General features: G+C 41.2%; 1 protein-coding gene across 12 annotated transcripts in view; it reads right to left on the reverse strand.

Annotated features, from left to right (window-relative positions):
- The window catches only part of WRN (WRN RecQ like helicase), a 46,382-nt gene that overhangs the window by 13,875 nt on the left and 4,774 nt on the right, over positions 1–27,733 (reverse strand). For 5 of the 12 annotated variants that reach the window (XM_075501256.1, XM_075501255.1, XM_075501252.1 and 2 more), the window contains 20 exons: positions 27,505–27,650; positions 24,514–24,662; positions 22,111–22,260; positions 19,533–19,602; positions 18,466–18,577; positions 17,477–17,891; positions 16,717–16,797; positions 15,358–15,502; positions 14,054–14,129; positions 12,949–13,016; positions 12,531–12,639; positions 10,770–10,838; positions 10,133–10,215; positions 8,856–8,962; positions 7,929–8,116; positions 6,838–7,015; positions 6,049–6,230; positions 4,645–4,746; positions 4,180–4,272; positions 2,703–2,832 (listed from right to left, as the gene is read on the reverse strand). In XM_075501256.1, the coding sequence (XP_075357371.1) occupies positions 2,703–2,832; positions 4,180–4,272; positions 4,645–4,746; positions 6,049–6,230; positions 6,838–7,015; positions 7,929–8,116; positions 8,856–8,962; positions 10,133–10,215; positions 10,770–10,838; positions 12,531–12,639; positions 12,949–13,016; positions 14,054–14,129; positions 15,358–15,502; positions 16,717–16,797; positions 17,477–17,891; positions 18,466–18,577; positions 19,533–19,602; positions 22,111–22,260; positions 24,514–24,662; positions 27,505–27,650 (2,653 nt within the window). Of the gene's footprint in view, positions 1–2,702; positions 2,833–4,179; positions 4,273–4,644; positions 4,747–6,048; positions 6,231–6,837; positions 7,016–7,928; positions 8,117–8,855; positions 8,963–10,132; positions 10,216–10,769; positions 10,839–12,530; positions 12,640–12,948; positions 13,017–14,053; positions 14,130–15,357; positions 15,503–16,716; positions 16,798–17,476; positions 17,892–18,465; positions 18,578–19,532; positions 19,603–22,110; positions 22,261–24,513; positions 24,663–27,504; positions 27,651–27,733 lie in introns of those variants that run through there. The other 7 variants (XM_075501260.1, XM_075501258.1, XM_075501254.1 and 4 more) reach the window with 6 other exon arrangements.

Below are 27,733 nucleotides of genomic sequence, written 5' to 3' on the forward strand. Positions count from 1 at the left end.
ACTAGAATATGAAATCAACAGGAAAGCAGGCTTCAGACTTATTTGTAGACTTGCTGAATCCCTCTCCACTGGGGAAACCACATGGTCAAACAAGTAATTTTTTATATATATACATGCGCATGTATATACACCAGTCATATCCTCCAGAGAGCGTATATGTATATATATACATATCTGTGATGCTGGTTAGATAAGGACATCCCATGGGAGTGGGTGGTGGGAAAAAAAGTAGGGGGTGTGTGACTAAATTGTAATCTCCAACAACAGGAGACAGCAGGGTGGAGGCTCACCTCTTGCCATTTATAGGGCTGGTTGTTAACACAGGTTTTCCAGATTCCTGTTAGTACTTCTACAAGAATCCCTTCATGCTAGGCACTATGCAAACACAGAGCATCTATCCCCAAGAATGCGGTTTTCCTTATAAAGGAAGATAGAACAGGCTGATGTAGAAGAAAAAAGGAAGCCAAGTGAAAGAAATCCGGGACATGCAGCGGTCAGCACACAGTGGCCTGCTGAGCTCTCTACCATCTCCAGGGATCACAGTAAGGAGCAGCTTAGAGAATTTCAGACTGTCAAGGAGCTGCTATCCTGCACGCACAGCGAGAAAGGCTTGTTTCAGACCTTTAGCAGCAGAGGGTGGGAGCTGGAGCAGCCAGCCGCAGGCAAGTGGGACTCAGCTTGCTGCTGGATGGGTCCAGGGCACAGAGTCCTGATGGTGAACACAACTGAGTCACCTATTCAGCAGGCAAAGAGAAAGCACCGTGTCCCATGTCCTCTCTTCTAAAGAGCCCTCACTCATTCAACTTCTCACACAGATTACTTGAAAGCTTAACTACATTCCTAAACTTTCAGTTATGCCAGTTACATTAATTACTCCAATGGCTGCACATTTTCAGCGCATGGTTTTGACTTGGAGAACAAATTCAGCCATGGCAATAACTATAAAAGGAATGAGATGCAAACCAGTAAATTTGAGTTCATGTTCGGGCTAAGTATAGTCAATTAAGCTTGGCATAGAAATGACCAAAAGCCAAAACAGCAATTTCAGCTTTGTACAAAATATTAAATGCTAGAGGTACTACTAAAAGCCACTCACAACCAATTACTGAGACTACTAATAACAGTAATTGCTGAAATAGCTACAAATTCCCCTGTTTGCTGATAAAAGGAGACCTTAAGAGTTGCATGTTCTTCTTTGTTTAGCAGGGTCAGTACAATATTTCTGTCAATGCAGCTCTAATTCCGTTTCCCAGAGGACATTGTTCACTTCCATGGCCTGCCTCCGTTTTCAAATGTTAAGTGAAACATGGTCTCCCTTGTGGTCCACCCGCAGCCTGTTGGAGGCCACCTGGACTTTGCAAAAAGATGCCACTAACTTAAAAAGAGCACAAATTCTCCATAAACTATACACAAGCTTTTAAAACAACATACCAGTCAGCCTCACACAGATATAGCACGTAAACTTAGGGTGATACTGATTATTTCATATATTCGTTCTAGAGTATACATTGATGCAACAAAGTAAAGCACTGGTTTTTTAAAGTTACATTAGCCCAGAAAAGGGTATTCTTGTAGGCAGTAAAAGGTTATTGCGCATTTGCAGTGCAAATTTGGCATAGTCTTCACTTTTAGTAATGTCTAAGAAATTAATAATCAAGACTACATTAAAATCTGTAACAGAATATTTTCCCCTAGACATACTTGGGTGACAATAAGCAACTTAACTTTCTTATTAGAAGGAAAAAAGAGGGACATCATTCACCCAGTTTTATCGAGTATTAAAGGTGATTTTTTCCACTCCAGGTTTTAAACAGAAGTGATTCTGTTCTTACTTTCATGTTTTATTTCTGGTGAGTTTCTTGCCTAGTATTTAAAAAACATTTTAAGAAAAGGTATGTAAAAACCATTTATATTCATTCTAGTATCCTACTACTTGTCTCACTCCTCCAAGTCAGCCAGCAGTAATAAGCTAGAATACGAGCCATCATTTGCTTTATTCAAACATAAAGGAACTGATCACCAAGCAAAGATGGGTTTATTCTTCATTCTGAAAAGGCTATTCCTTTCAGGATAATGGAAATCACGCATCTTCATGAAAAACACACTTAACTGTCTCTACAAAACCATCAAACTCACCATAAAGAAAACCTAAGCTCAAGCCTCACAGGAAGAGCTTTAGAACCTCTGCCAATACTTGGGCTGGCTTTCACGTGTTTAACAGACAACTGTCAATAACCAGCTCAAAACAACCCACAAAATACAGGACAGCTCCACACAAGGCAAATAACAGGTACTATTTCAAAGCTGAACTCTTGGGCCACAGAGGGCTGAACGTTGCAGTGTTAAGAAAAACAGAACTAAGATGGCGAGGGCTTGGAGGCAGAAACTGCTCCTTTGCTGTACGTGCACAAAGTTAAGTACAACATGCTTTGGAGGTCCACTATTTTTATGGCTGTTGCCTTTAAAGACAACCATTTAGCTTGCTGCATGGCAAGTGCTACTGACAAGAGCTTCAGAAAGTCTACAGTAACTCTCTCTACAGACACCCAGCTCTCCAAGAAAAAGGCACTAAATATATATGTGTGTGTACACACATTTATATGTATGTATATCAACGTATTGTTTGGTATATCAATAAAGAGGAACACTGTAACAGTCCCTCCACTCTCAGAACACAAACAAGGATTTTTACTATCACTTACAGACCCTCGGAGAAACAGAATGGGAACTCTACTTCCAAATCTCTCTTCCAGGGCACTCACTGCAGACAGCATCTGATATGCTTGCTTCCCAAAGTCCTGTAAACCACCTTCTGAGTCACTGGAGACTACTCTGAAATGCACAAAGAAAACCAAGTTTAACACAAACAAATCAGGTCCCCTCCCCTTCTTTCAAATCTTGTCTATCAAGTGGTAACTAATGTAACTTGAAGTGTGTATTTTCTTTAATATAAACTATTAAACATGTTTAAGGGTAAAGACCTAGGACTGAAAACATGAGACCAAGCAAAAAAGTCAAAACCACTTGTGGTTAAAGACAACTGCCCAACCCGACAATAAGCAGTTCTTCATGGTACTTGCTGTGACAGAACATTGCCTCAGCAATCTTCTGAATTTAGTATTTGAATATTTGGGCTGTTTTAGGCATATGAGACATTTCTAATTGCACCTAACAGCAAGGAGGTTTGTCTGTTTTTTTTTTTTAAAAAACAAAGAGGGGAAAAAACCAGAAGGAAAGATCAACCCCATCAAAGATTTTGTAGGGTTTGTTAATGCATTTATTACTGATTGGAAGAACCCATCAAAATATTATTGGCACAAATCACTTCTAAGGAGGAGACAAAAGGACAATGATGTATTTCAAGTGATTTCAGTTCTGCAACACAAATTCATTATGCCCGTCTTTACTGGCACAGCAACGTGACTGCAAATATTGAAATGATGATCTCTCAAATTCTCTTCTTGGTTAGTTTTAGTAGAGGCCAGGCAAAGATTTCTTAATCCTTGAGCACACAGTAAACACAGCTGAATTGATAACGTTTTTCCAGGAAGCAACACAGCATAACATCTTGTCTCTGATCAGGAAGCATCAGGCTACCAGCAAGAACAAGGAATCCTTTATTATAACTGCAGGGAAAGCGTGTACATGCACGCAGGAGAAACCGAGGAAGGTGTTCCTTGCTCATACCTGTGTGACTACCGGCCCCCGGCTTCCCTTCAGCACATTTATGAGATTATTAGCAGTGCTGTAAAGAACATATGTCAGCACACACTCTAACAGGAGAGCAGCTCCCTTAACACTCAGGGCAACTTCACCTTAGACACATGGTATCACACTCCACTTGCAGGTGTTTTCTTTTGGGATTAATTACCTAGCAGGACTTAAACTGATGAACAAAAGTGTATTTCACAGTCTAAGGGCATTGCTCTAAACCCTTTTAGGAACTATGACCATAGTTTGTTTACAGGCTTTCCCACGGCCTAATTTAGAGCTTATAAGCTGCCTGAGGGCTTGCCTAACTGTTTAGGAGAAGGTTAGAGGCAGTTGTTCAAACAAACTTCAGGCTAAACACCTGCAAGATCAGATGCATAAAAAGCCAATTCTTTTAGATCATTTGCCTTGCAAGTCAGCCTGAGAGAATGTAACCTCTTGTATCAGTCTGCAGGGAAGAAAGCTTACCTAGACCTGCAATTATCACAGCATTCTTCTGTGCCCATGATGCCAGAGGAAACCTTTCGGAGTTGTTGGTCTTCAAAATGAGACAGGATGATTCTACCCAAGGGAATATAGGGAATTAAATCTAAGACCAAAAATTTACACATTGAATTTATTGCAGAAAACAGAGTTGAAATCAGCATCATTAATTAATTCACTGGGGAGCCAATTATTTGGCCTTGATTCCTCTAAAGAAAAAGGTTTGTTTTGTTTTTTTAAAAGTAAATAAGGAAACACTTGATGTAGATGTATAAGTATGCTGAAGGCTGTATGTTTTGATACTGCTTTTTAATATAAAACATGTTTGCAGAACACATTATGAGTATAAGATGCCTTCTGGTTACAAACTGCAGTTGTGACCAAGTCGCAATGGCTCTCATCACAGCTGACTGAAAGGACATATAGCATGAAATAGATTCCAGTACTCACTTCCTTCTGCAGCTATTTGACACAAGGTACTTCTCCATTTTTTCCAACATCTTCAGTTTGTACAACCGGAACTTTTCATTGCGTATCTCACTTAGAAGATGTCTGTCAGTCAAGAGGAAAAATAAAGAGCCTTAAATATGGACCACTCTTCCCATGCCCCACACCAAAAATGAAATATACCTCAGTCAAATTCACCAGAAACAGCTCGGGGAAAAAAAATCCTACTAAAACCAGACCCAAACTGCCTGCCTGTTTCTCCACAGTCTTGATCCTTACAGGGCACACTTGGAAGAGCACCTTATTCTTATTCCTCTACATGTGACAGTTACTCTAAACAGGGCAGAAGGAGAGACACAGAGCTTCTTCCAACCCCACAAGCTACTAAGCTTCAGAAGTCCACGTCAGAAGGCACAGAGCAGGGAACCAAGGGCAAAGGGCACTGAAAGAAGGCAATTTCCCTCACTCTCTAGTTTTCCAGACAATCTCTGTGAAGTTCTCGTTGATGTCACTGCCAGATGACAAAATATGCTAAGATATCATCACCCTTCTTTTAAGAAATTTGGGGGTGGCACGTTAGGACACATCTACCTGTTGCCTAGTTTAATATCCTTTATAGTAGTCACTGGAAGCATCCAACTGAGACAATAGCATGCGAGTACTTGATGGGTGTATGGAGCACTCACTCTGCCCATGCTCTGAGCTGCTGCATGAACAAAACCTGAGCAACCATCTGCACCACCCTCACTGTGCCACACGGCATGGAAAACAAGCCAATACTGCAGGTCTTGGGCACCACATTAACGCAGCTACACCATTGCAGCTCAAAGTTGAGCTAAGCAAGTCGCTGCCTGCCTGGGGAAAAAAAAAAAAAGAGCAGGGAAGTATATGGTTTCACAGACTCTGGCAGTCTGCTGACACAAGTCCAAATGACCAAGTTCAGACATTTCTGTGGTCCTATACCAGCTATGGACAAAGTTAAGAGGAGACCTCTGCAACTAGGACTCCCCCACCCAGAAGGAAAAAAAAAACCACGCATTTCTCCCTTTAGACATCTAAATAGTGGAGAGAAAAGTAAATCTACAGCATCAGCATTGTTAGGGGGTGATGATGGGTCTAAAACCAGGTCAGATGGGTTACAAGACAAGTGACCAGGTTTTATCACTGCTTGCCTTGCAAAGCATCTTCAGAAAGCAGAACTGGAACAAGGACCAACTGATCAACATTAGTGCACTTGTGGATTATCTTCTAGAAAAATTAGGGCATGCTTAGCACTGTGTGTATGCAGGAAAGGACTTGGAACCTTTCTGAAACATAAATCACATTTTCAACCAAACCCACCCTACTCCTCTTTCTTTCGGTATGTTTTGGCTACCTGTGCCAAAGCAGTGGTCTTTGGTCATTTACCTGTTAAAAGCCAAGTCTGCCGCAGTCCACAAGACATGACAAGAAGCAGGAAGCCCATCGCGACCAGCTCTCCCAATTTCTTGATAATAGGATTCCATTTCCTTAGGGGCACCGTAATGAATAACCATCCGGATATCTGCTTTATTGATGCCCATTCCGAATGCCACTGTAGCCACAACACACTACAAAACAGGAGCCACATGGTGGATGTTTTGAAATGAGCATCAAGAATATGCCTGGATTAATGCTCACACACTCGGTGACAACTTTTTACTACAGACTCAAACTTCAGCCTAAATTACAATAGCTTCAAATTCACACTTTACTTGCACAGTACTGTTGTGAAGTCTGATTTTGGTCAGAGCATGAGCATAGAATTCTAAACATGAGAGCAATGAGGTGTCGTGGCAAATGCTAGAGTGTTTTCAAGCAGTTATTCTCAAACAAAAGGCACAGAAAACTATTGTGAAGAGGAACACAAGAAGTCCCAGGGTATCTCTTAGCCTGCTTAGCTGCAGGAGGAAGAAAGCACCTCACAGACCTTGTGATGATGCTGTTCCAGCTACCACTATTTTCCTCAGATGCTATGCATTTTTAAGAGACTTACTAAAGGAATTTGAAACATAAGCCAGGGATCCTATTACTGTCAGCATAGACCAGCAATTTCTTTGCCCAGAATTGGGGACAGACAGAGCCAATTGGGCAACACGTGCTGATATTCCCAAATTTTCCTCTACCAGAAACTCTGCAATTATAAAGAGGACCGAGTGGACTTCATTTCCTACATACCTGAATTTCATCCCTCATGAACTGGTGATGGGTCTCCCTCCTTCGTCCGATTCCCATACCAGCATGGTATGCACCACAGGCCACATTGAGCTTAATCAGTTCAGCCACAACTTGTTCGGTGGCCTTTCTTGAAGGGCAGTAGATGATAGTGGGGCCTTCAAACTCATATGCAGAAGTGCTATAAATAATAGCAACATGTAAAGACACAGAACAGAAGAAGCCACCCTTCTGCAAAAAGTCCAACTGAACCTAGTTGAAAAGCAACCTAGCTTTTCCAGCAGTTCATCTTCTTGGGGATTTAGAAATTGAAACAGATTTTTAACTGGTCCACTTGTACACAAATTGTCTGTCCTTTGGAAAAATGGACTTGGAAGTTACTTGGTGCTCTTCAGTTTATTTTGCAAAACACAGAAGATTTTGGTCTCTGTAGAAGCAGCACGATAAGGCCTCCCAATTTCCTTAAAATCATCAGGGACCAGGCTCTTACAGCTGTCACTTTTGAAAGGTCTACATTTACTTAACAAGGTACAAATTAGCAATGAGAAATTCACTTATATTGTCATAGAGGCACACGCTGTAGCTTGCAACAAGGAGAAGAACAGGGCCCAGAACGGGTACGCCACTGGGTCTGCTAACAGAAAAGGACTGCAATTCTTCTGCTCAGATTAGCTTTATTAAAAAAATAATCTTCCCACAGATTTGTAACGGACTCACACACATTTTGTACAATACTGTTTGGAAAGTTACCCACCAGCCAACCCATCATAATTATTCAAATTGCTACAGTCTCAGCAGGTCCCCTGAGGATCAAATGATCCTGAAGATCCTTAAGTTAGCAACATGCAAACAGCAAGAGTCCATTGCTCCTTGCCCCAAAAGCTTTTTTTTAAATTGGGAGAGAGGCGTGGGCACAACAACGCAGGATAGGACATAAGTGACTAGCATGATATCAGAGCCAAGCTACAGAGAAAGCCCAGGCTTCTCCTCACCAAATCAGTTTAAGACTGCTACCAATTCTTAGTACACGCTACCAAAACTCCAAAATACAAAAGTATATCTGAGGATCAACGAAAACAGACTTATGTCCTTACCTTCCTTTCCTAGTAAGGAACTGCTTCAAATCCCTAAGGATATGTCCACTTTGCCGTCCAACTTCTAAGTACAGGTTAGGTCTGTCAAAACTAGTACACGTGACCTGGGGATTCTTCAGGTTCAAACAATTTACTATGTCTTCTCTAATCGATGGACTTGCAGTTGCAGTTAAAGCAACAATGGGAACCTGCAGTGAAAAGCAGAAAAAAAAGTCTGATCCCTCTCATTGATTTTTTTTTAATGCAAAAAATCACAAGTCAAAACTGAGATAGCATGTAAACAGGCACTTTAATCTATTTACGATCGCTGGATCAGCTCAGCCATTTAAAAATACAGTTAATATTTAGCTTCCTAGAGCTTTGGTCTACACTGTTGAGGAGAGCAGACAGGGACAGAACACTGTTGAAATATAGGGTTCTATTCTGAATGCATGTTTTCTTTAGTTACATCTTCAACGAGTCTACAGTAATTTTCTGATGCGGTTAGCTAAATTTCAGGAATATAGGATGAAAGTTCCAAGAAGAGCATGTAAAGTTCAGGTCTAAATTTTTGAGCTCATGCAATAAATGCTTGAGGAGCATCTAGAAATTACAGTTGCATGCTCTTAGAAGCCACTCAGCCAGACAGTTTAAAAAGAAAAATCCCTCAATATTAAACCAGAAGCTTATGGACATCATCTTCCCCAACACAGGGATCCAACAAATATAGTTTTCAGAAGTTTCTGGTAGACCAGGTTCAGAATATCCTTCGTTTAAGTATGTGGAAAAAACCCAAAGCTCAGTCACTGACAGGGACTGCACAAACTCCAAAAGAGCATGGTAAGTACACCCCAAGAGCAACATCAAAAGACTGATATTTCAAACTATCATATAACATGAGACAGTATCCTTCTCTCATATTAGAAATCAAATGTATCAAAACCTCACCGATGGCAGAGCCTTCTTTAATGAGCCTAAACTTCTAAAGGAATTTCTGAAGTCATGGCCCCACTCAGAAATGCAATGAGCTTCATCAACAGCTATGAGGGTAACACCTGGTGGGCACAAAACCACAGCATGGACACATTAACAAGACCAACAAACCAAAGTGGGAAGTGACAAAACACAAACACCCCATTCTGCTCAATTTCAAGCTTTCGTGAGAAGGCACCAGCAGTCTGCTTCGTTTTTTGTTTCTAGGATGCCTTCTGCTGTACCGACTCCCCAAGCCCATTTTCATAATGGCCTCTTTTGTAAAAAGGCCTAAGAGCTTTTACAGGCTCCCCCAGCACCATCTCTGCTTCCTTCTCAAAGCTCCAAATCTCCATCCTCCCTCACAATGGGTCAAAATCTTGAGCTACCTCTGACAGGACCTTTTCCCACCCCCCCCTTCCCCAGACTTTCTTAGCAATAGTCACAAATGCTGATTACAGATATCATTATTTTAGTGTCTTATTTTCCAGATTGTAAAACAAAGCCTGAGTGTCTGAGGTCTGCACTGAAGAGATAAGTGAAAGTCCAGAAAAATATGAGGGGAGAGGGGTTAAAGATGCCCCTGGAAAATAACCTTACATTTTCTGAATTGGAAGACACCTTCAACTTGAGTACAAATATCCCATTCTAATCTGCATGTTCAAAGCACCCTAGTGTCAGAGAGGCCAAGCATACAGCTTCTCAGGACTCCAAAAATTCAGATGGCTCATCTGCTCCCTAGATAGTCCTCCCTGTCTACAGCACTAGAAACTCAGTTCCTTAGTGAAAACAATTCTTGGCGTTAATATGCCTTGAATTTACCCTCCTATAAAAGATGCATCAGCTGCATCATCTTGGATGAAAGGAGAATTTTTAAGATGCACTATAGTGTTTCAAAACACAATTTCATTGTTAGATTCTGAGAAAGATCAGAGACATTAGAATACTTAGAGGCTAAAATATTTAGCGATATACATTTCACTTCCTGTGATTTAAAGATTCATGTTTTAGCACCTCTGTTCCCAGTAACTTGTCTGTCATTCCCATGCCAAGTCCACGCTAAAGACACTACTCACATTTTTTTAATCAATGACAGGATCTTCTGATATCATTTATTGGCAATCACTACACTAGCCTCTGAGCTCATTAGTGGTAAGAAACTGGTGAAAAATGTTCAAGCATTAAAAAGTTTTAAACATAATTATGAATTTAAGCTGCCTGCCAATGCATCCACAACCTTATCCCCAACTTACCAATACTTTGGTCAAGATCCTGAAGTAAACTCAAGTTTCCCGAACAAAACTCTGGAGTCATGTATACGACTCTGTACTGACCCCTGAAACATCAAGAAAATACACCATCACAGAAGGAAAAAACCCAACCAGACATTGAGACAACTCAACCAAATGAAACAAAACCATGATCGTCTAGAAGACGTAAATGAGAACAAGTACAGACTTCTGGATAGGGAACAAGAGGAAAGAAATGAAGACTGTAGAAAGCATTGCAGAAGAGTATGAAAGCAAGACAGTACACAGCATCACAGGAAAAGGAAAACCAGCAGAGAAACTTACTAGCCTTCAGAACAAGAAGGGACTGTTGCAATGACTCGGTGACAAATACAGGTCTAAGACCTGTGTAAAATCACCTATAAATTGCTACATAAAGCTGAGTCAACAAGCCCCATCTCCCCAGCCAGAGGGCACAAGAGCGTGGCTATAGCCTCCCACGCACTCAGCCTGGTTGAATGCAAGCAATATCCCTGACTGCCAGGCTCCAGGTCTGAGCCAGAATCAAGAGTTTCAGCGATGACAGATCAGGGAGACATCATACCTCTCAAATACACCTACGTCACAAGCCGCAGTCCCAGAAAGCTTATCTAAGACTTACTCTTTGACACATTCTTTGATGTTTTTCGACTGAGCCGAACCAAGCAAGCAAGCTGGAATCCCTGACATTCTGCAGAAATAAAGAGCACAGTCATGAACAGATTCACTCTCAATGCTTTCTGCCTTGGCTTTGAGCCTATGCCAGCACTTCCTAAAGTAAGTTCAAGCTGCGGGGTCAGATACTACTTTCTTCCAAGGATCTTTGTGGGGAAAAACCTTTTGAAAAAGCACGAGTGGTCAGTGACTATTCCTGCCACCCACATGCTCTTCCACGTCCCCTCCAGCTGTCCCCCACACCACACACACTTGATTAGTGCAGCAAGCAATCGGAAAAATAAAGACCCTTCTCCTTGCACAAAAGCTAACCTTACTAATAAAACATCCAAAAGAAGAAAATACAGTAAGTATATTTTCTTTAGCTATTATCTTATGCAGTTCATCACATTTGGATGTAAGCCTTACTAGCTTGCAATTTTTTGCCTCACCTTTGAATCTTTTGTGAGCTACTGGTGCTGCATCTGCTCATTTCCAATCAGGTGGCTGCTTTTTAAACAACAGATTCAATAATTACACTTACCAGCTCAGCCACTCCACATTTGACCTCTTTCAGGACCCCACAACCCCTGTCCTCTTAACTTGGTGATTTACTGCATTTTATTACAGCCCTTTGTTTCAATAGCTTCTTCCCCCTCATTCCTCCGTGTTTCGGTCCTTGGCAGAACTGCACCCAGATGACGGACAAATTACTGAATTGCATTAGGTTGTAGAAATTCAGTCTCCTCAGCCTTCAAAATGAATGACCCACTGAGAAGGTAGTGAATAAACCCTTTCCACTGAGGAAAACAGTATAAAAGCCAAAGCTGAATATATATAGACACCCTGCTGATTAATACTTAGTCTAGGAGCTGGCTATAAAGCCAGCTTAGGCTGTCCAGCCATTCATCTACACACAGTCATGATGCGCAGCAGAAAATACCAGACATAATTGATGTTCCTTACTTCAAAAAATCTTCATATCCCCTCTTTCACAAAAGAGCTGTTCTTTCTAAGTTGGACAAAGCAGGAATGAACTAGACAACTCAGCACGATTTCCCACAGCTTAAATGAAAAAAATGTCAGAAGTGAATAGCTATTATAACAGAAAGCAAGCACACGGAGAGAAAGCATTATCAGGTATTAAAATCAAAGAGATTTATCTTGGTAACACCTATACCTGCTCATGGAAGAGCAATTCAGTGTCACCTGCCAGTTCTCCCATCAGACCTTTTAAGAAGTGAAAAGGCCAGGTGTTGGGAGACCTACTACACTGTCTGTCTTAGAAGTCTGTGCCATAACTGACCTGAACGGCCTACAGCTTCCAGCTGTATGTTGTTCAGATGTTACTTCTCAGACCCAAAGGAAGCCCTGCCAAATTGACATAACTCTCACAGGCTGAAACAGCCTGTGAAGCTCCTCCATCGGTTTGGTCTGCGCAAAAAGGGCCGGCGAATCCAGAAATACTTGAGAAGGACCCACCTTCAGGAACCACCCACTAGCATAGATCCTTTGCAAATTCAGCCTACAGTTCACCTAACTGGCAAATCCAGCGATCGTAGACTATTTAGACAGTTTGCCTGTGTTCCTTGAGAAACATATGCTTTACAGCTGACACACAGCTTGCTGTACGAAGCTGCAACCTTAAACACCAAGATATGCCACAAGCAGAATCCATGGGTTTCCACAGGCAATACAGCAGCAGCTTGTTACTACTGCATTTACTTACGTCAGCTGCAGCACCTGGTCCTCCATCAAGGAGATAAGAGGACAGATGACAATTGCTGTATATCCAGTGTAAACAGGAGGAAACTGGTAGCACAAGCTTTTTCCATAGCCTTAAAGAAAAAAGGCAGAAGTGAAACATCACGCTTTCTATGCAGCTGTAACAACTTGTTGAGCCCCCCCCGCCCCCAAGTGGTGTTTGTTCTGCTAGTAGAGGAACAAAGATGCAAGATAAATATGGTCAGCATCCATTCAATACCCCTCTCTACACCAAGGTCAGTGACAAAGGCTAGGACAGAAAACAGTCTCAATCGGGGCACCCTGCTCATATGAGCCACATGGACAGTCTCCAAGTTTGAGTCCTACTCTCCCCAAAAAGGAAAAGATTTGTTGCTGCTTCTTATGATGTAAAGGTAACTTACCAGTTGCCATGACAACAAGATTATCTCTTCTGTCTTCTAAAACAGAATTGATCACTTTCCACTGGACCCTTTAAATTAAACAACGGGGAATATTTTATTTTTGCCACCACACATAACATGTAAATTTTGTGAAACTGCATACTCAGTTGAATTTCAGGTTGAAGAAACCCTTCCAGCAGCCTTAGCATGTTGTCTTTGCACACTGCAACCACTCAAACGCTCCAACTACTGCAGGTAGTCCCACCAGTGTTACAGGGGGGATCTCTAACAGGACTAAGGCAAGCAACATTTGATGCAGTTATTCACAGAAGGTAAAAAAAAAGAGCCCCATGTCTCCCATACATTAATAACTGATGCACAAACACTGTGAAAACTGCAGTGATCTTCAAGGCAAGAAATTCTAAACAGAACCTTGATTTTGCCAAACAATTGTCATCCTTTTGTGGTCTTGCAAGCGTACATGACTGCAGTCAATGAAAAAATCCCCTCACCCCTGTTTCTAAAAGTTTAGCAAATATTTCAATTGAGTAAAACAGCTTCCCCCCTCAAAGTGTTGCTCTTAAGCTGTCTTGCACAGAAAGCAACCCACCACCAGTAATCCAGGAAGATTTCATCCCATTCCCATCGAACTTAAAAACTGTAACAGCAATGCTTGAGTACATGAGCACACACTGCATTGAGATTATGCTGTACCAGATAGACAGACAGAAGCCTGTCTCTCCTTAATTAGAGCCACATAACAAAGGATAACCAGACTAAGGAAGTTTATCATACAGCGACTAAAACCTGTGCAGTTTGTTACTCGCTGTTTAACACGCCTTAACTAGGCCTGATACAATAAAGCTTCCATCACAGCAGGTATGCCATCAGAAGAGTCAAGAAACTCATCCTCTACTGTGAGACTACAATATTGTAGTTAACATTCCATAAGATTTATTTTGACATCTTGTTGTGGCAAAGGCTGCTTTTCTTTTCCTAGGGATTTCGCACAGGTCCTAGTTTGTCAGGGTTTTTTAAATTAAGCAGTAATAAAAAACCATCTGAGTTGAAAGAATGGAAAGAAAATGAAACGTAGAGTGTACATTTTAACAGAAAATAAACTTACGGTTTAAAAGAAGAATGCCCAAAATAAGTCTTCAGACACGTGATGTGGCTTTCACTAGGTACTGGCAGCAATGGATCTTTAGTGGGAAAGAGAAGAAAAAAACCTCATTGTGATTAAAACGTTAAGACGACAAAGCACTGTCTTGACAAACAACGGTCTGCTCATGGTTAGTGATGCCACGGGCCTAGGATTTAGGCAACTCCAGTGAAAAGAGAGATATCAAACTAAAGATATTCACGGGCCAGAATAAAGGATTAAAAAAAAGCAAACAGGCTCCTCAGACTCTGTATGAAGAGGAGAAAGTATGGCTTGATTAACGAGATCATAAAGCAATAGGTATCCTGATGCATAGCCGCGTTGTTTGGAACGTGTTCAGATGAGGTACTAGAGCTGTTTTACTAAGCATGCCTTTAAAGGCCCTACTGAAGTTACACTAATCAATCCCCGGCACTGCAAGTTGCTAACAAAGTCATGGTCCAAAAACGACATACAAGGGGATCCCGATCTTGCTGTGAACACCGAAGAAAAATCTTCAAGATGTCTGTTGAAATCTATAATGAACATTCATCAGTAGAAAGCATGACATTTCCACCTAGTTTTTGTCTCTTCGGCAAGCACACATGCCCTGTAACAGCCTGTCTGGCTACTGTTTAGAGAGATTAACTCAACAAAGAAACAGTTAACTCATCCGTCCCCACCTAGCAGCCCACATTCTGCTTGGAAGAAGCAGGCAGCTCTTATCCTGGCTGATGCTGTTACTTTCAGCGACAAGGTCCACAGTCTAACTTACACAACCAGGGAAGGAAACTTGCACACAGTGATGGCCCAAACAAGCCAAGCTGTATTTCACCTTGCATTTCAGCCTCTTTTCCCCCATTTGATTTGTCTCCACAGGGCCAGCTCCAAAGCATTAGGTCAAGATCACCCCCAAGCCAGAATTTCCTAAGAATTCTACCATGAAGCAGCAGTATACAACAGGAGCACAAAAGCACTTAGTGGAGGTACCATCTTCCCCTCTGCTGTGTTCTGGCTGGGTCTCCTCAATTCCACATGACCTCCACGTCCCCAGATCAGTTTTAGTCCCATTAAACATAGGTAACATCTACTGATCATGGCAGGAGTCAACTATGTTTTGCGAAGGACACCTTTAGATTTTCACCTTGACACACAGACAAGTACTCCTTTCAAAACCCAGATGAGCTTTACTTTCTGCTTTAGGAAACCAAGCACATAATGTCGCTGGGCTTCCACCCCTCCTTCTATAGACAGCAGATAATTATTATGCATTATAATTTAAAACATACCCAGGCATTCCTCCTCCTCTTCCTCAATGCCTTCATCTTCATCACCATCTGGTGCAACATTCAATTCTGCGTCAGGAGTTTTCCTGGCTTTATTGGACTCAGTTTCAGTTAAAACTCGTTTGGAATCGTCTACATCTTCTAAAGACTGACAAGTCAGGAGAAAATGTTATTTCGGAGCATAAAAGGGTAGATACGATGCACTTCTGAGGTAACATGACATAGGGACGCATGAGTTTTAATCTGCTTATGGCATAACTTAGATCTATTGGCACACAGCACAAAGAAAAGCACAACGGTCAAACTATGTTATCAGTAGCATTCAAACTACACGAGCCCTTTCCTGGGTACTGTTACAATGGCTTTTGTTTCTTCTTTGCAAAAAGGTCTTTGACATTTTGAAGACATTAAAATCTATTTTATAAAACGAGTGGTTGGGGTTTTGGGTTTTATTTTTTTTTTTTTGACTTTTAACTGGATGAAGGCATAAGTTAAACTGAGAAGTGACTTAGGAGGCTAGTCACAAAAACCAGAAAGGATGGGACCCCAATGTCATGTTACACTCATGGTTTCCAAAACATGGTACTCAAGAGGAACACTAACTAAACCCCTTCTACTCAAGTTAGCTTTTTTTGACCAAAATTGCATTTATGGAAGATTGACATGCAGCACTGAGAACCATCCAGAAGAGACCTGGTCCTTCCCTAGACAAAAATTCCATTTTTTTTTCCCCAGACCTTTGAGTCTTGCTTCCTACTTAGCTGTAAGCAACACACTCAACCTTCACATGTGCACAAGCACACAAACACTTGTGACTGCTCTGGTGGAAATGTTCAGCCACTTGACTCAAAACGCATATAGCACTCTCTGGGGGATCAGGAGAAAAGCCAGGGTAAAGAAAAATAAGACAACATCTAAATCGTCTTTTCAGGAAATACAAGTTATACTAGTAAAAACACTTTAGAAGAGGCCTGCAAAACATGGCTACAAAGCAATTTGACCTACAGCCCAGGTCAGCAGCATCTGCAGCACACAAACTCCCTGGTCAGCTCAGTCCCTTGGACAAGGGTTTGAATGCATGACACTTGGAGCGAATCAGTTTACGAATTATAATCTACACAAATGCAGTAAGTGGGCGGACCAAGTCCAAGCTGGTATAGTCAAGATGCAGCAGGATGCAAGCGATACTGAAGTTTAACACCTGTAAATAGAATTCTTTAGGTATCCACACATTCATCCGTCTTCTGTAAGCAACACCATTTTGCTTCATATTCCCTCCCCTCAACTACACTACGCTCCACTGTGACCCGAGAGCATCATCATTAACAAAAAAATTGAAAAAGAAAACCCTGAGGCACTCACTTTAAGCATCTCCATTTCCAGTTCTTCATCACTTTCAATGACACAGGAAATATTTTGTTCGTTGTCTGTGGAGCATGCCTCCTAAGAAACAAAATTATTTTCTTCTTATCAGCAAAGTTATTTCTATTTTACCCACAAGCTTTCAAGCTTCTGTATATACTGTAAACCGTTTCCCTGTATGCTCTTACTTCTTACCAAAAATAACTAAGCTCAACATTCAGCTCTGAAGCCTGCCCATTAAAAAAAGAAATCTTCAAGAAATATTAGAACATAAGAATGCCCTGTATTAAGAGACAAAAACAGTCATATCACCAGATGTGTGGAAACACTTGGAACATAAGGAAATTACAATCTCATTTAAGAGGCATCAATCCACATTCAGCAGTCACTAGAAGGACTGCTATTTACAGATCCCTTAGAAAAAGATCTGCTTTTTATTCATGACCAAGTTGGATACGCTCGAGTGCAGATTTTGTCCCCGTACTACTAAAAATTCTTTAGTAACTTATTAGCAACTGAAAGAGGAAAACTACTCAGACTATCTAGAGCTGCTGTATTCAGTACTAATCCTTCCAACCACATGACTGAAGAGCAGCTCAGTGCTTGACTACCTCCACAAATATTTTCCAGACTGAGCCCTTCTTCCAGCCCACCTTAATATTATCTCAGGAATAGAACTTGTTAAAATCTTGGGGGAAATTAAGGATGAGATCACTTCTCCTGCTGAGTGTTCATGATTAACAAGGGCTTTTCTCATTACCTCAGGTACAGCTTCGTTGACCAATTCTTCTGCAGCCTGACGTTCCAAGATCTGAAGTTCTTGCTCAGTAATGTCTAGTGACATGAAGTCATCTCTGCCTGCTTTGTCCTTAGGGCTGGCTGCTGCAGTCCCATCTTCCGCAACAGCGTTACCTCTCTCTGCCTCTTCTTCATTACCATCTCCCTCCCAGAGGCCAGCTAGTGTAGCATCAGAGCAGATGTTGAAGTCACCTTTAAGTTGATCAGCAAATTCAGGCATTTCGTCTTTTTGTGCTTCAACATTTGCTGACTCCGCTTCAAGATTTGTTGGAGTTGCACCACAGCTCCTCTCCAGTACAGAAGGGGAACCTGAACCAAACAGCGTGCTTCTTAGGGCATTTACATTCTCTGATAAGTCACCTAGTATTTCTGCAGCCCTAGAAGGTAAAACAAGAAAGTTAAACCAAAATTATAAAAGCGGTTACTACATACATCTTAGCCACAAGCTGAACTGAGGATTCTAGAGTAGTCTGTTGCTCCAGACAGTTTGTCCAAAACTTCACATATAAAGGCTCATCACTAACATACAGTTGGCATTCCACTTCTGTGAGAAAAAAATTAAATTTCTTTATACTGAAGAAAACCTGTAAGAACTCTCCAAACACTGTTTGTGGTATTGCTGCCACGCTTGTATCAAGTCTCCAGACTTCTAGTCATACCAGAGTCGCAAGTATTTATGAAAGAAGGTCTTGCTGTGCACTTCAGCAAGAAGAAACAGATTGAGCAAAGTTCAGTGTCAAACGCACTGCGATTAGATCAGTGGAAAGCTATGTTCCTACATATAAAGACAGTATTTTCCCATCAAGTGTACCGTGCTTTCTTTTCTTGGAAAAGGACACAGATGAGAGACAGCTGTTAACACACATATATTTTGGTGTGTGGGACCTCAGGGATCAAGAGCAAAACACTGATCTTACAGGTAAAGTAGAGACAGGCTGGCAAAAATCTAACCTCTGCAAATTTTCAAGTTGTCCAGAAGAGTCAGGGATGCGAGAAGCCAGGTCCGTTATCTGTTCAGCTAGTGAAGTCAAGCGCTCCTTCACACCCTCTGACAACACATCATCTATAGGAAGTGCCATCAGAGTTATTTCACAGTAATTGAGGTCTAACACCTATACACAAGTAAGTTCCATTCAAGTAACTGCATTTCTACAAGATCTACAGCTGATAAGACAGCCTTTTCCAGTGCTTAAAAATCAAGTACACAGAATCAGGCCAAGCTTCCAGGTACTTCAGCACTGCATCTCTTCCAGTGGCCTGTTACACATGCTCACGGAAAAAGGATACAGAACAGGACCATTACAAAGTGATCCTTCCCCAGTATCCCCTCCAACTTCCAGAAAAGAGCTCCTAACACAGATATGCTGACTAAACCAAAGGCAAAAAATTGCACTTCATATTAAGGGGATAGTACTGCCACTTCTGCCTTTGACACAAAAGTAAAATTCAGCCAGTACAAAAAAGAAACAAACTCGCCCCGCATCCTTTTTCAACCATAAGCTACATGCAATACTTAACTTGCCTTATGAAGCACAGAACTGAACAAAACCTAAGATTTTAGAATCACTTTTCTAATCAAGTAAATAATGCTAAGCTGCTCTAAAAAATTTGAGTACTATTTATACGCCTCAAGAAAAGCACTACTTCATAACGTGGGTTCTTTTATGGCCTTATTTCTTCTTAAACTAGATTTTTGTCCCTGCATCAGCAGAATTGAAATTGACTCACTGAAGTGTTTCCATAAACAAACTAGAACAACAGCAGGAATTCTTCCCATCTCTGTATACAGCAGAAACAACATACTAAGACTGCATTCCTACATCATTATGGAAAATAGTTACACAGTATGGTAACGCAGGTGATCCAAGAGCCTTTACAGTCTGCTCTCTCTGGAAGTGATCTCTAATCACCAAGAAGCTAGACCATCCTGATACAAAGATACTATGGAAAAACCTGTTGGGAAATAAAATATTCAATTGTACACTGAATAAATTCCATATGTTTGATGTATAATTTACCTCTTACACAAAAAAATTTCCAGTCACTGTTATTCATATTTTTCAGTTTTTGATAAATGATGAAGCCAGCCTGCAAAAGAAAGGAAAAAAAGTTAGTACTCAGTACCCTGCAGAAAAACAACATCTTGGAGACTAAACAAAAAGACCCAGAATTAATCCAGCAAACCACAGCACAAATACATTATGAACATCACATTCTGAGTTGTTTGCCCATGCCGTACAATGGTCAATGGTCTGCCTTACTGCATTGTTCATGACAACCAGGTTACATTTTACAGAATGCTTCACAAAAGGCAAAGTCCTGACTTGGGGTCCACATTGCCGCACCTCGAATACTGTGTTCGGTTTTGGGCCCCCCACTCTAAGAGAAACATTGAGGTGCTGGAGCATGTCCAGAGAAGGGCAACGAAGCTGGGGAAGGGTCTGGACCAGAAGTCTTATGAAGAGCGGCTGAGGGAACTGGGGTTGTGTAGCCTGGAGAAAAGGAGGCTGAGAGGAGACCTTATTGCTCTCTGCAGCTGCCTGAAAGGAGGCTGTAGCGAGGTGGGGGTCGGTCTCTTCTCCCAAGTAAGAAGTGATAGGACAAGAGGAAATGGCCTCAAGTTGCGCCAGGGGAGGTTTAGACTGGGTATTAGGAAATTTTTCTTCACCGAAAGGGTTATCAAGCACTGGAACAGGCTGCCCAGGGAAGTGGTTGAGTCGCCATCCCTGGAGGTATTTAAAGGACGTTTGGATGAGGTGCTTAGGGACACGGTGTAGTGGTGGTCTTGGTAGTGTTAGGTTTACGGTTGGACTCTATGATCTTAAAGGTCTTTTCCAACCTATACGATTCTGTGTGTGATTCTGTGTGATTGTAGTGGATACTCTTATATAGACCCCAGCTTCTTAACTTTATAAGATAACCATGCTCTTACGAAGCTCTCTGCAAACAGAGAACTTCAAGTACTCCACTCCCAGTCTCACCATCTGCTCCACCTCATTCACATTTTATGTAGCGCTCCAAGAGAATAGCTATGAGCCTACTAAGATAGATTCTGTGTGCTTAATATTTCCCTTGATATGAATAATAAGTTCTAACAGGGAAATGCAGCCTAAAGCCAGGAATGTGCTAATTAGGCTACACATGTTAACCAAAGCATCTTAAAGAGGAAAAAGAAAGAAACAAGTTACTCCCTCGTGTTTTCCTGCGAGGCTCCAAAAGGCAGGCCAGGTGAATAGAGCACAGAGAAAGAGGCATTGCCTGGAAAGAGCTGGCTACAGCAGCTGCACCAGGCAGCAAAAAATAAGAGCTCCTTTCCTTACTGGTTTGGGTCTTAACATGTGGCTAAACTGTCCACTGTTTAAACATTTAACTAAACTAGAAAATATGCAATGTTTCCTGAGTCAGAAAAGGAAACAGAGACCACTGTCCCACTTCCCTTCCTCTGTCTAACCTCAAAGAAATAAAAGCGTGAGGGGATTTTATTTGGCTGCCATAAAGAAAAGTTTTCTCCCAGGAAGCAGGCAGCACCCAGCAGCATATTGGTAAATCCCTTCACAGAACTCTGAACTGCGGGAAAACTACGCTCTTTTCAAAATGGTGAAAAAGCAGAAACTTCTCAGAGCTACAAAAATTCATATGCAACTAAATTACTCTTCTTGGTAATCTATACTGTGGCTCTGCTGTATTAGCCACTGGTGAAGGTTATGTTCCTTCGAAGCTGCTTATTAATTTTATCTCACATATTATATTTAGCAGGATTTTCGTTCATAAGCAGCTCAAGAAAGATGACCAAAAATCCCAGTAGAAGACACATCCAAAAGTGCTAACAAGCTACAGTGAACACCTGCAAACAAGGCAACCAAAAAATATATTACCCACTCTTCACTTCCTTAAGCAATTATTGTCCTTAAATACACATCAGCCATGTTACACCTACGTGGGATACGCTGCAAGAATTTAGGCTTACTCCATACAGACAGATATAAAATTCAGCCGATTGCTCCATCAAAACTCACTTCCCTGAGGTGACAACTTGAAGTGAGTCCAAACGGACAGACACTCCTCAGGCATACTTGTTGGTGCCTGTGTTACTTGGCACGTTCAGAGCACAGCAGAACTTCCAGGAGCTCTGCTTCACGAACAGACTTCAATAAAAAGGCAAATCTTGCAATACCGTGAAACATTAAGAGGTAAGGACCTCATGGGAGGCTCAAGGCTGCTGTGGAATGGGGTTTCTTTCTTCCATCTACATTCAATTTTCTATGTGAAATGTTCACCACAATCTCCTCTTCAACCCATCTCAGCAACAAGACAGGTTACCAAGTCAGGTACAAGCAGCACCATCTTCAACAGAGAAGATATGAAGCAGCTCTGGACGAACGCTGAGGTTTAAAAACTTAAGACAGACAAGGAATTGGACAGCAACCTACTTGGTGGTATTTCCACCTTTAAGCATCCCATATCCACAGCAGACCTCAGAGTCTTCCTACATTCATTATATTCTGCAGCAGAAAGCTGCTGGTTTTAATGCCTAACAGCACATTAGAGAAGGAATTTATTGATACGGGTGGAATGGTGATCTCTTCCTGTACATACATAGGCATCTGTGGCTGCATACAATTTTTGCTCCTCATTGAGTGGAAACTCTTCCCAGTTGCTACAGCGGACAGACTTATCCTTCAAAAGCTGCTTGCCAAAAAGGTGTTTTACCAGACCATTTAGACTCCACATCTCCTTACACTTCAGCTGGGGAAAGAAAAAAAGACAGAGGACTTGTTTAAAGGGGAAAGCAATTGGACATGGCAGAATATATTCCTACAAGGGGTAAAGCATACTTAATCCCTCATTAGAAGCAAAGAGCCCTGGGTTAGTCAGAACAAAGTAGTTTCTCAAAGCAGTAACTGTTCCCCGGGCCTAATTCTGCTCTCATCATATTACAAGGTAGTTTGGCCATTCGAAAGCTGTGCTTCCCTGCCCTGAAACTGTACTGTTAGAGGATATACCTACATCGTCAAGCTGGAAAGATGGCATTAGGGCCAGATGAGTCCACGCAATGCAAGGTGGTATTGTCACACTACCAAAAATAGGCAATCTGTTCAATGTAGTCTCCGGGTTGATAAAGTAAAGCCATAGATTTAAACAGCATCCCCTCTCTCCTCCAGGATTTTTCTATTATTTGCCTTTCTAATTAGAGAAAGTCAATATCAAACACCAGGAATTTAGAATAAACACAGGAATATTAAAGTCTGCCTGTAATTGTCTCACCATCTTTTGCAAGTCCAAAACCAGACGCAAGCAAAAGAGTGCAGTTACAGACCATGCTAACCACTATTCGGTGTGCTGGGACGCACTTCATCAGAAGTCTCTGGAAGTCACCCCACCACACTGCTGTTTCCAATTGCTTTTGTAATCATACTTGTCAATCACAGTTGCTACATGCTATTGTCTTAATAGCCAGTTCCGGAAACTTTCCTTCAGACCCCAAGGATCCAGGACTCACGGGCACAGCCTTCTGCTATTCCAACTTGCGAGGGCTTTCAAAACATGCGGAACTGTCGAGTCCAACACTGGCAGTGCGGCATTATCAGCTCATGCCCTTAAATCCAGTATTAAAAAAACCCTACCAATTGTTCATTTTAGGTTCCCCCTGCCCTCCCCCTTGCATTGTGCCATTATACATAACCCTATTCTTTGTTCTCTCAAGTTTCACTTTCAAGTTTATTTTTGGTTTGTTTTCTCTTGAGCAGAAGACTTTAAAGCTGCTATCAGAGATCACATTGCTCATCCTCATAACAAATTATCCTGGAATCAGATGCTCAGATAAAAAAAGGGGGGGGGGGTGAACTAACGAAACTCCAAGTCTGAAAAGAAACAGCTCCTCCTGTTCCCTGAGCAAAACAGTTTAATTTGTACTACTTCCAACCCACTAGGAACTGAAACTTCAAGGTGGCTCATATGGAGAGCACTGCCCCAAATGCTGATAATAAATCACGGTGGGAGAGAGGTGTAATTACACAGGGTACATAAAGCAGAGAACAGAGAAAGGTCTAAGTAGTATCATTTCTGGGCATAAATCTCTGTCCTCCACCAGGAAACTACAGTTGTTGCTGTTATCCTACCAAACAAAAAAAATGTACGGAAGGACAGAAGTGCACGGAGAGAGCGAGTACAGGTAAGGAAAAGCCTCGCATTTAAAAAAAGACAGAAAAATTTTAAGGGACACTCTAGAAATAAGAATGGCAGGACGATTTGGAAGGTAATGAACCTTCCGCTCTCTTCCCTAATAACATGGCACAGATCTCCCTACATTAAATGATATCTAACCTAAATCCAACTAAACTGAAATTCAGGGTGTGCCAAACTCAACACTACTTCTAAGCAATGGGTCATCAGGCGCTGCAAACTGCACCCACATGAGAGCAGAGGCAACACCAACTTCAGAGTCATGGCAACAAAGGTATGTCTACGGCTCCGGATCATGTGGCAGACACCTCCGCATGGAGGACTTAAAGGAAGACCTTGATGCTTCCTTCCAGCACCAAGCAAGCCATGGCAGGAGGGCTGCCTCTCTTCAGACAGGCACCAGTCCTTCACTGCCTCCGCAGCACCTCTTGCATCTTATATTAAAGGTTCAATCGCTGCTGGGACAAGTACACCATTGCCAGTAGAATCCCAACTTGACGCAATCTGGCAGTTTCCGACACTAAGAAGTAAAGAAAATACATCTGCAGCTGAATTATAAAGCCATATCTTGTAAATGCAAAAGGTGATTGGCCTGAAAGGGGACAAGCGTTCATTAAGAACTGGCTCTCTGAAAGACAGTAGTTCTGCAGACTTTGACAGTTTTTTAAACTTTTTAAAACTAAGTTACAATACATCTCTGCTTTATTCTACAAATACATTTGCAATCAGAATTGAAATCCTATGAAGACAAGGAAGCCTCCTTTTGTATAGGACAATAACAAGATTCCCTCCCACAACAAAAAGATTAAGTTTTACTTTCTCATTAGCAACGTCAGCCAGCTCCACAAAGCTCTTCAGTTTGATTTCAAAGTCACTCATCAGCTTCCATTGATCTCCCTCAATTCCTACGCCAACCTTTTTAATTGTTTCATCTTCGAGCAGTCTTTTGAGTCCCTTGGGAAAACCTAAAATAGATTAAGCCCAAACATGAGAAACTAAATACTGGAAGATAACAGAAAGTCTAATGGAAATGACAAAATGCTAGCACAAAGGCCATCTGCAAAAACCTATGCTTTTAGAGGAAAAGCCCCCAAAGTTGCTCTGTTTATGGGACTGTTTGTACTCTGGAACGACTAGAAACACCAATTGGTTGTAACATATCATCTGCAGACAAGCAGGAATGAAATATTTTAAATATGCAAACGTATTCTGCATCTGAAAACAAATCCAGTAAAAAAAACTAAACCACCTTATTTCATTTGTCTTACTGATCATTAAATCACATAAAGGCAACCTCTAACCGGAAAAGATATTTTAATTGTCAGAACTGGATGTTCATGAAACCAAATGCAATATTATTTTACTATTTTCCACATTATTCCTTCCTGGTTTTTGCTATTTCATATTTGCAGGAAACAGCTAAAACAGTCAGCATGGGCAATCACCAGAAAAACAGATTCTGTGGAGGCATACTCAGTGCTAACCCTGGGCTGGTCCAACAACAGCATTTGGAAAACAGAATTCACCAACCACATCCTCTGGCAAGCCCAGACAAGTCAATCTTGTAAGTAAGAAAAAAATCTTCAAGGATGTACACAGATGCTAAGTTTTATATTTTGATTTAGCCCAAACTGATGGCACAACAATCCTGGATCAAAGGGTATTTTCAAGTTTACAGGATTGAATAAAAGCAGGCAGCTTTCATACCTGGTTTTCTACAGGAGGCAACAGCCACAGACACTTCATGCTTGAAAAAAAAGCAGCCTTTTTCTCCCCTCTGTGTTTGTTTCCATTTAAAATTCAGAGCAAATTATTTAAATACATACCTTCAGGAACCCACAGCTGGATACCCTGAATTCATCTCAAATGTAATTCTAGTACCCACAAACACACAGTATTGCACAAACGCACAATGCTTGGTATCTGGCTTGATTCTGATTTCAAATTTCACCTTTTCACTGCTGTAACACTTATTTATAGACTTCAACAGTCACTTTGCATCACTGATTTTATTTTTACACAATTATCTCCACACTTTCATGGCTACCACTGACACATTATACAGACACTTTTGCAATTATAGCCACCAACAGCTATCTTATGGACTGTAAAGTTGCAGGTCCAATTCAAAGCATTAGGAAATTGCTGTTAAAAAAAACCCACAAAACTGTAGTAGCCTGGTGCTGCGAGATGCAGACAGAGTACAACGTTGCCAAAGCACCTCAGCCAAAATACAATATGGAAAATCGTCTGTAGAGATAAACACAGTTGAGCTGAATAAAAGCCTGCAACATATGCAGCTGACTTACTGAACAAGTGATTTTCACCTAAGAACATCATCATGAAAACCTTCAAGGCTTTGAAACCTCTACCTTCCCAGTAGAGCACTTGTGTTCCATTTCCACCACCTCATTTCCAGAAAAGTGACTGCATGAACTAAAAAGGTCTAAGTTCAGGACTATACAGAGGCTACAATCTGAGAAACAGGCCACATGTTCTTAGAAGTCCATAAGGAAAAAAAAAGTAAGAAATGAAAAATTATCAGGAATCTTCCTGATAAATATATGTAATTTTTGTTCTTTAGACACAGTCCAAGAACTCTCCACTCTTTTCCTCCTGCAGAAGAAGCTTTTTTTTCCCCCCCAACAAAAAAAGATAAGTCTTATCCAACTGGCTAATTCTGCTAACACCTACATTTCTGTAGATCAACTGTATTCTGCATAATAAGCAGAAATTGGCTGCAGTTCCTGCAAAAAGGTTGACATCTCTCTCAGTTCAAAGTGCCCCTCCCATTGGCACGAACAGAAATTTTACTAAGTGATGCAGGAGGAAACACTGTCTTCTGCTCTAACACACAGTAGCCCACACGCAACCGTACTCAGCATCAACACACAAACATCTTCACTTTTCAAATCAAAAGCATTTCAGCTCTTTATGACTCTTCTTCCCTCAGCTTCCTTTCCTCAAATCTTTTTCTTTTGTGCACTTGTACCTTTCTGCCTCCCGGATTGAACAGCCGCCGGCAATTAAATTTTCCACCCCATTTGCTATAAATGACAATGGATTGAACACCAACATTAAAATTATCGCTATTATACCTCAGCATACACACCCCAGGGAAATCAGAGACATCTCACGGGTATAGTTTCAATCTAACACTCAAACCAAAGGTTATAAAATTGCAGCCTCCTTCCCTCATTCCTATTTTCCCTCTTTGGAAGCTTTTATTCACATTCGTAATGAATTCGGTCTCTGTTGAGCACACTCCCTTCTCTCCCCACAGCTGCATCACACCAGGTATCCAGTATTCTTTCTGAAAACCAACGTCACAAAATGCAGGTATTAGGAACAAACAGCACAACGGCCATCATTTTTGAGGGTTTTTGTTATTGAAGCCAAATTAAAAAGAAACACAGCCTGCTAAATTTAGGTTTGTTGTTTATTTTGGCACTAAACAGAAAGCTCATTATATGAGCAGGGAATTAAATTTTTAGAACTGAATTAAAATATTCTTTCCCAGAGAGAAAAATAATCCTCAGGTAAGATTCTTTTGCCCTGTTCAGAACCCAAAATGCTGTATGCAGCACACAGGGCAAGACTTGAGCTAAGATCCCCTTGCTATACATAGGCAATACTCAAAGAATAAATCCCATTATTTTAGGAGGGAAAGGGGAGAAGAAGGATGGATTTTTACTATCCAACACAGTATGAAATATTGGCTATTGCTCAAGGCTTATTTCAAATTTAATCACAGGAAACGGAGGGCAACTCACACTGTAACTAATAAGAAAAGAGCAAGTACAGTACCTGACATGGAAGAGATGTGAAACAAATAACACTTCTCCTCAGTTACACATATCTGGATTACAGCTATTTTTGCCATTTTTCCTTTAGTATATGATGGTGGCCATTCAATATCAAATCCAACAGCAGCCCCATCTGATAAACTCTGCCTGAAAAGAAATGGATATTCTTCATATTTAACTGTTCTTTTACCACTATTTAAAATACCAGGCTTACGTCATCTTACATAAAG

This window comes from Mycteria americana, chromosome 4 (assembly GCF_035582795.1).
Source record: "Mycteria americana isolate JAX WOST 10 ecotype Jacksonville Zoo and Gardens chromosome 4, USCA_MyAme_1.0, whole genome shotgun sequence".
Classification (NCBI taxonomy): Eukaryota; Metazoa; Chordata; class Aves; order Ciconiiformes; family Ciconiidae; genus Mycteria; species Mycteria americana.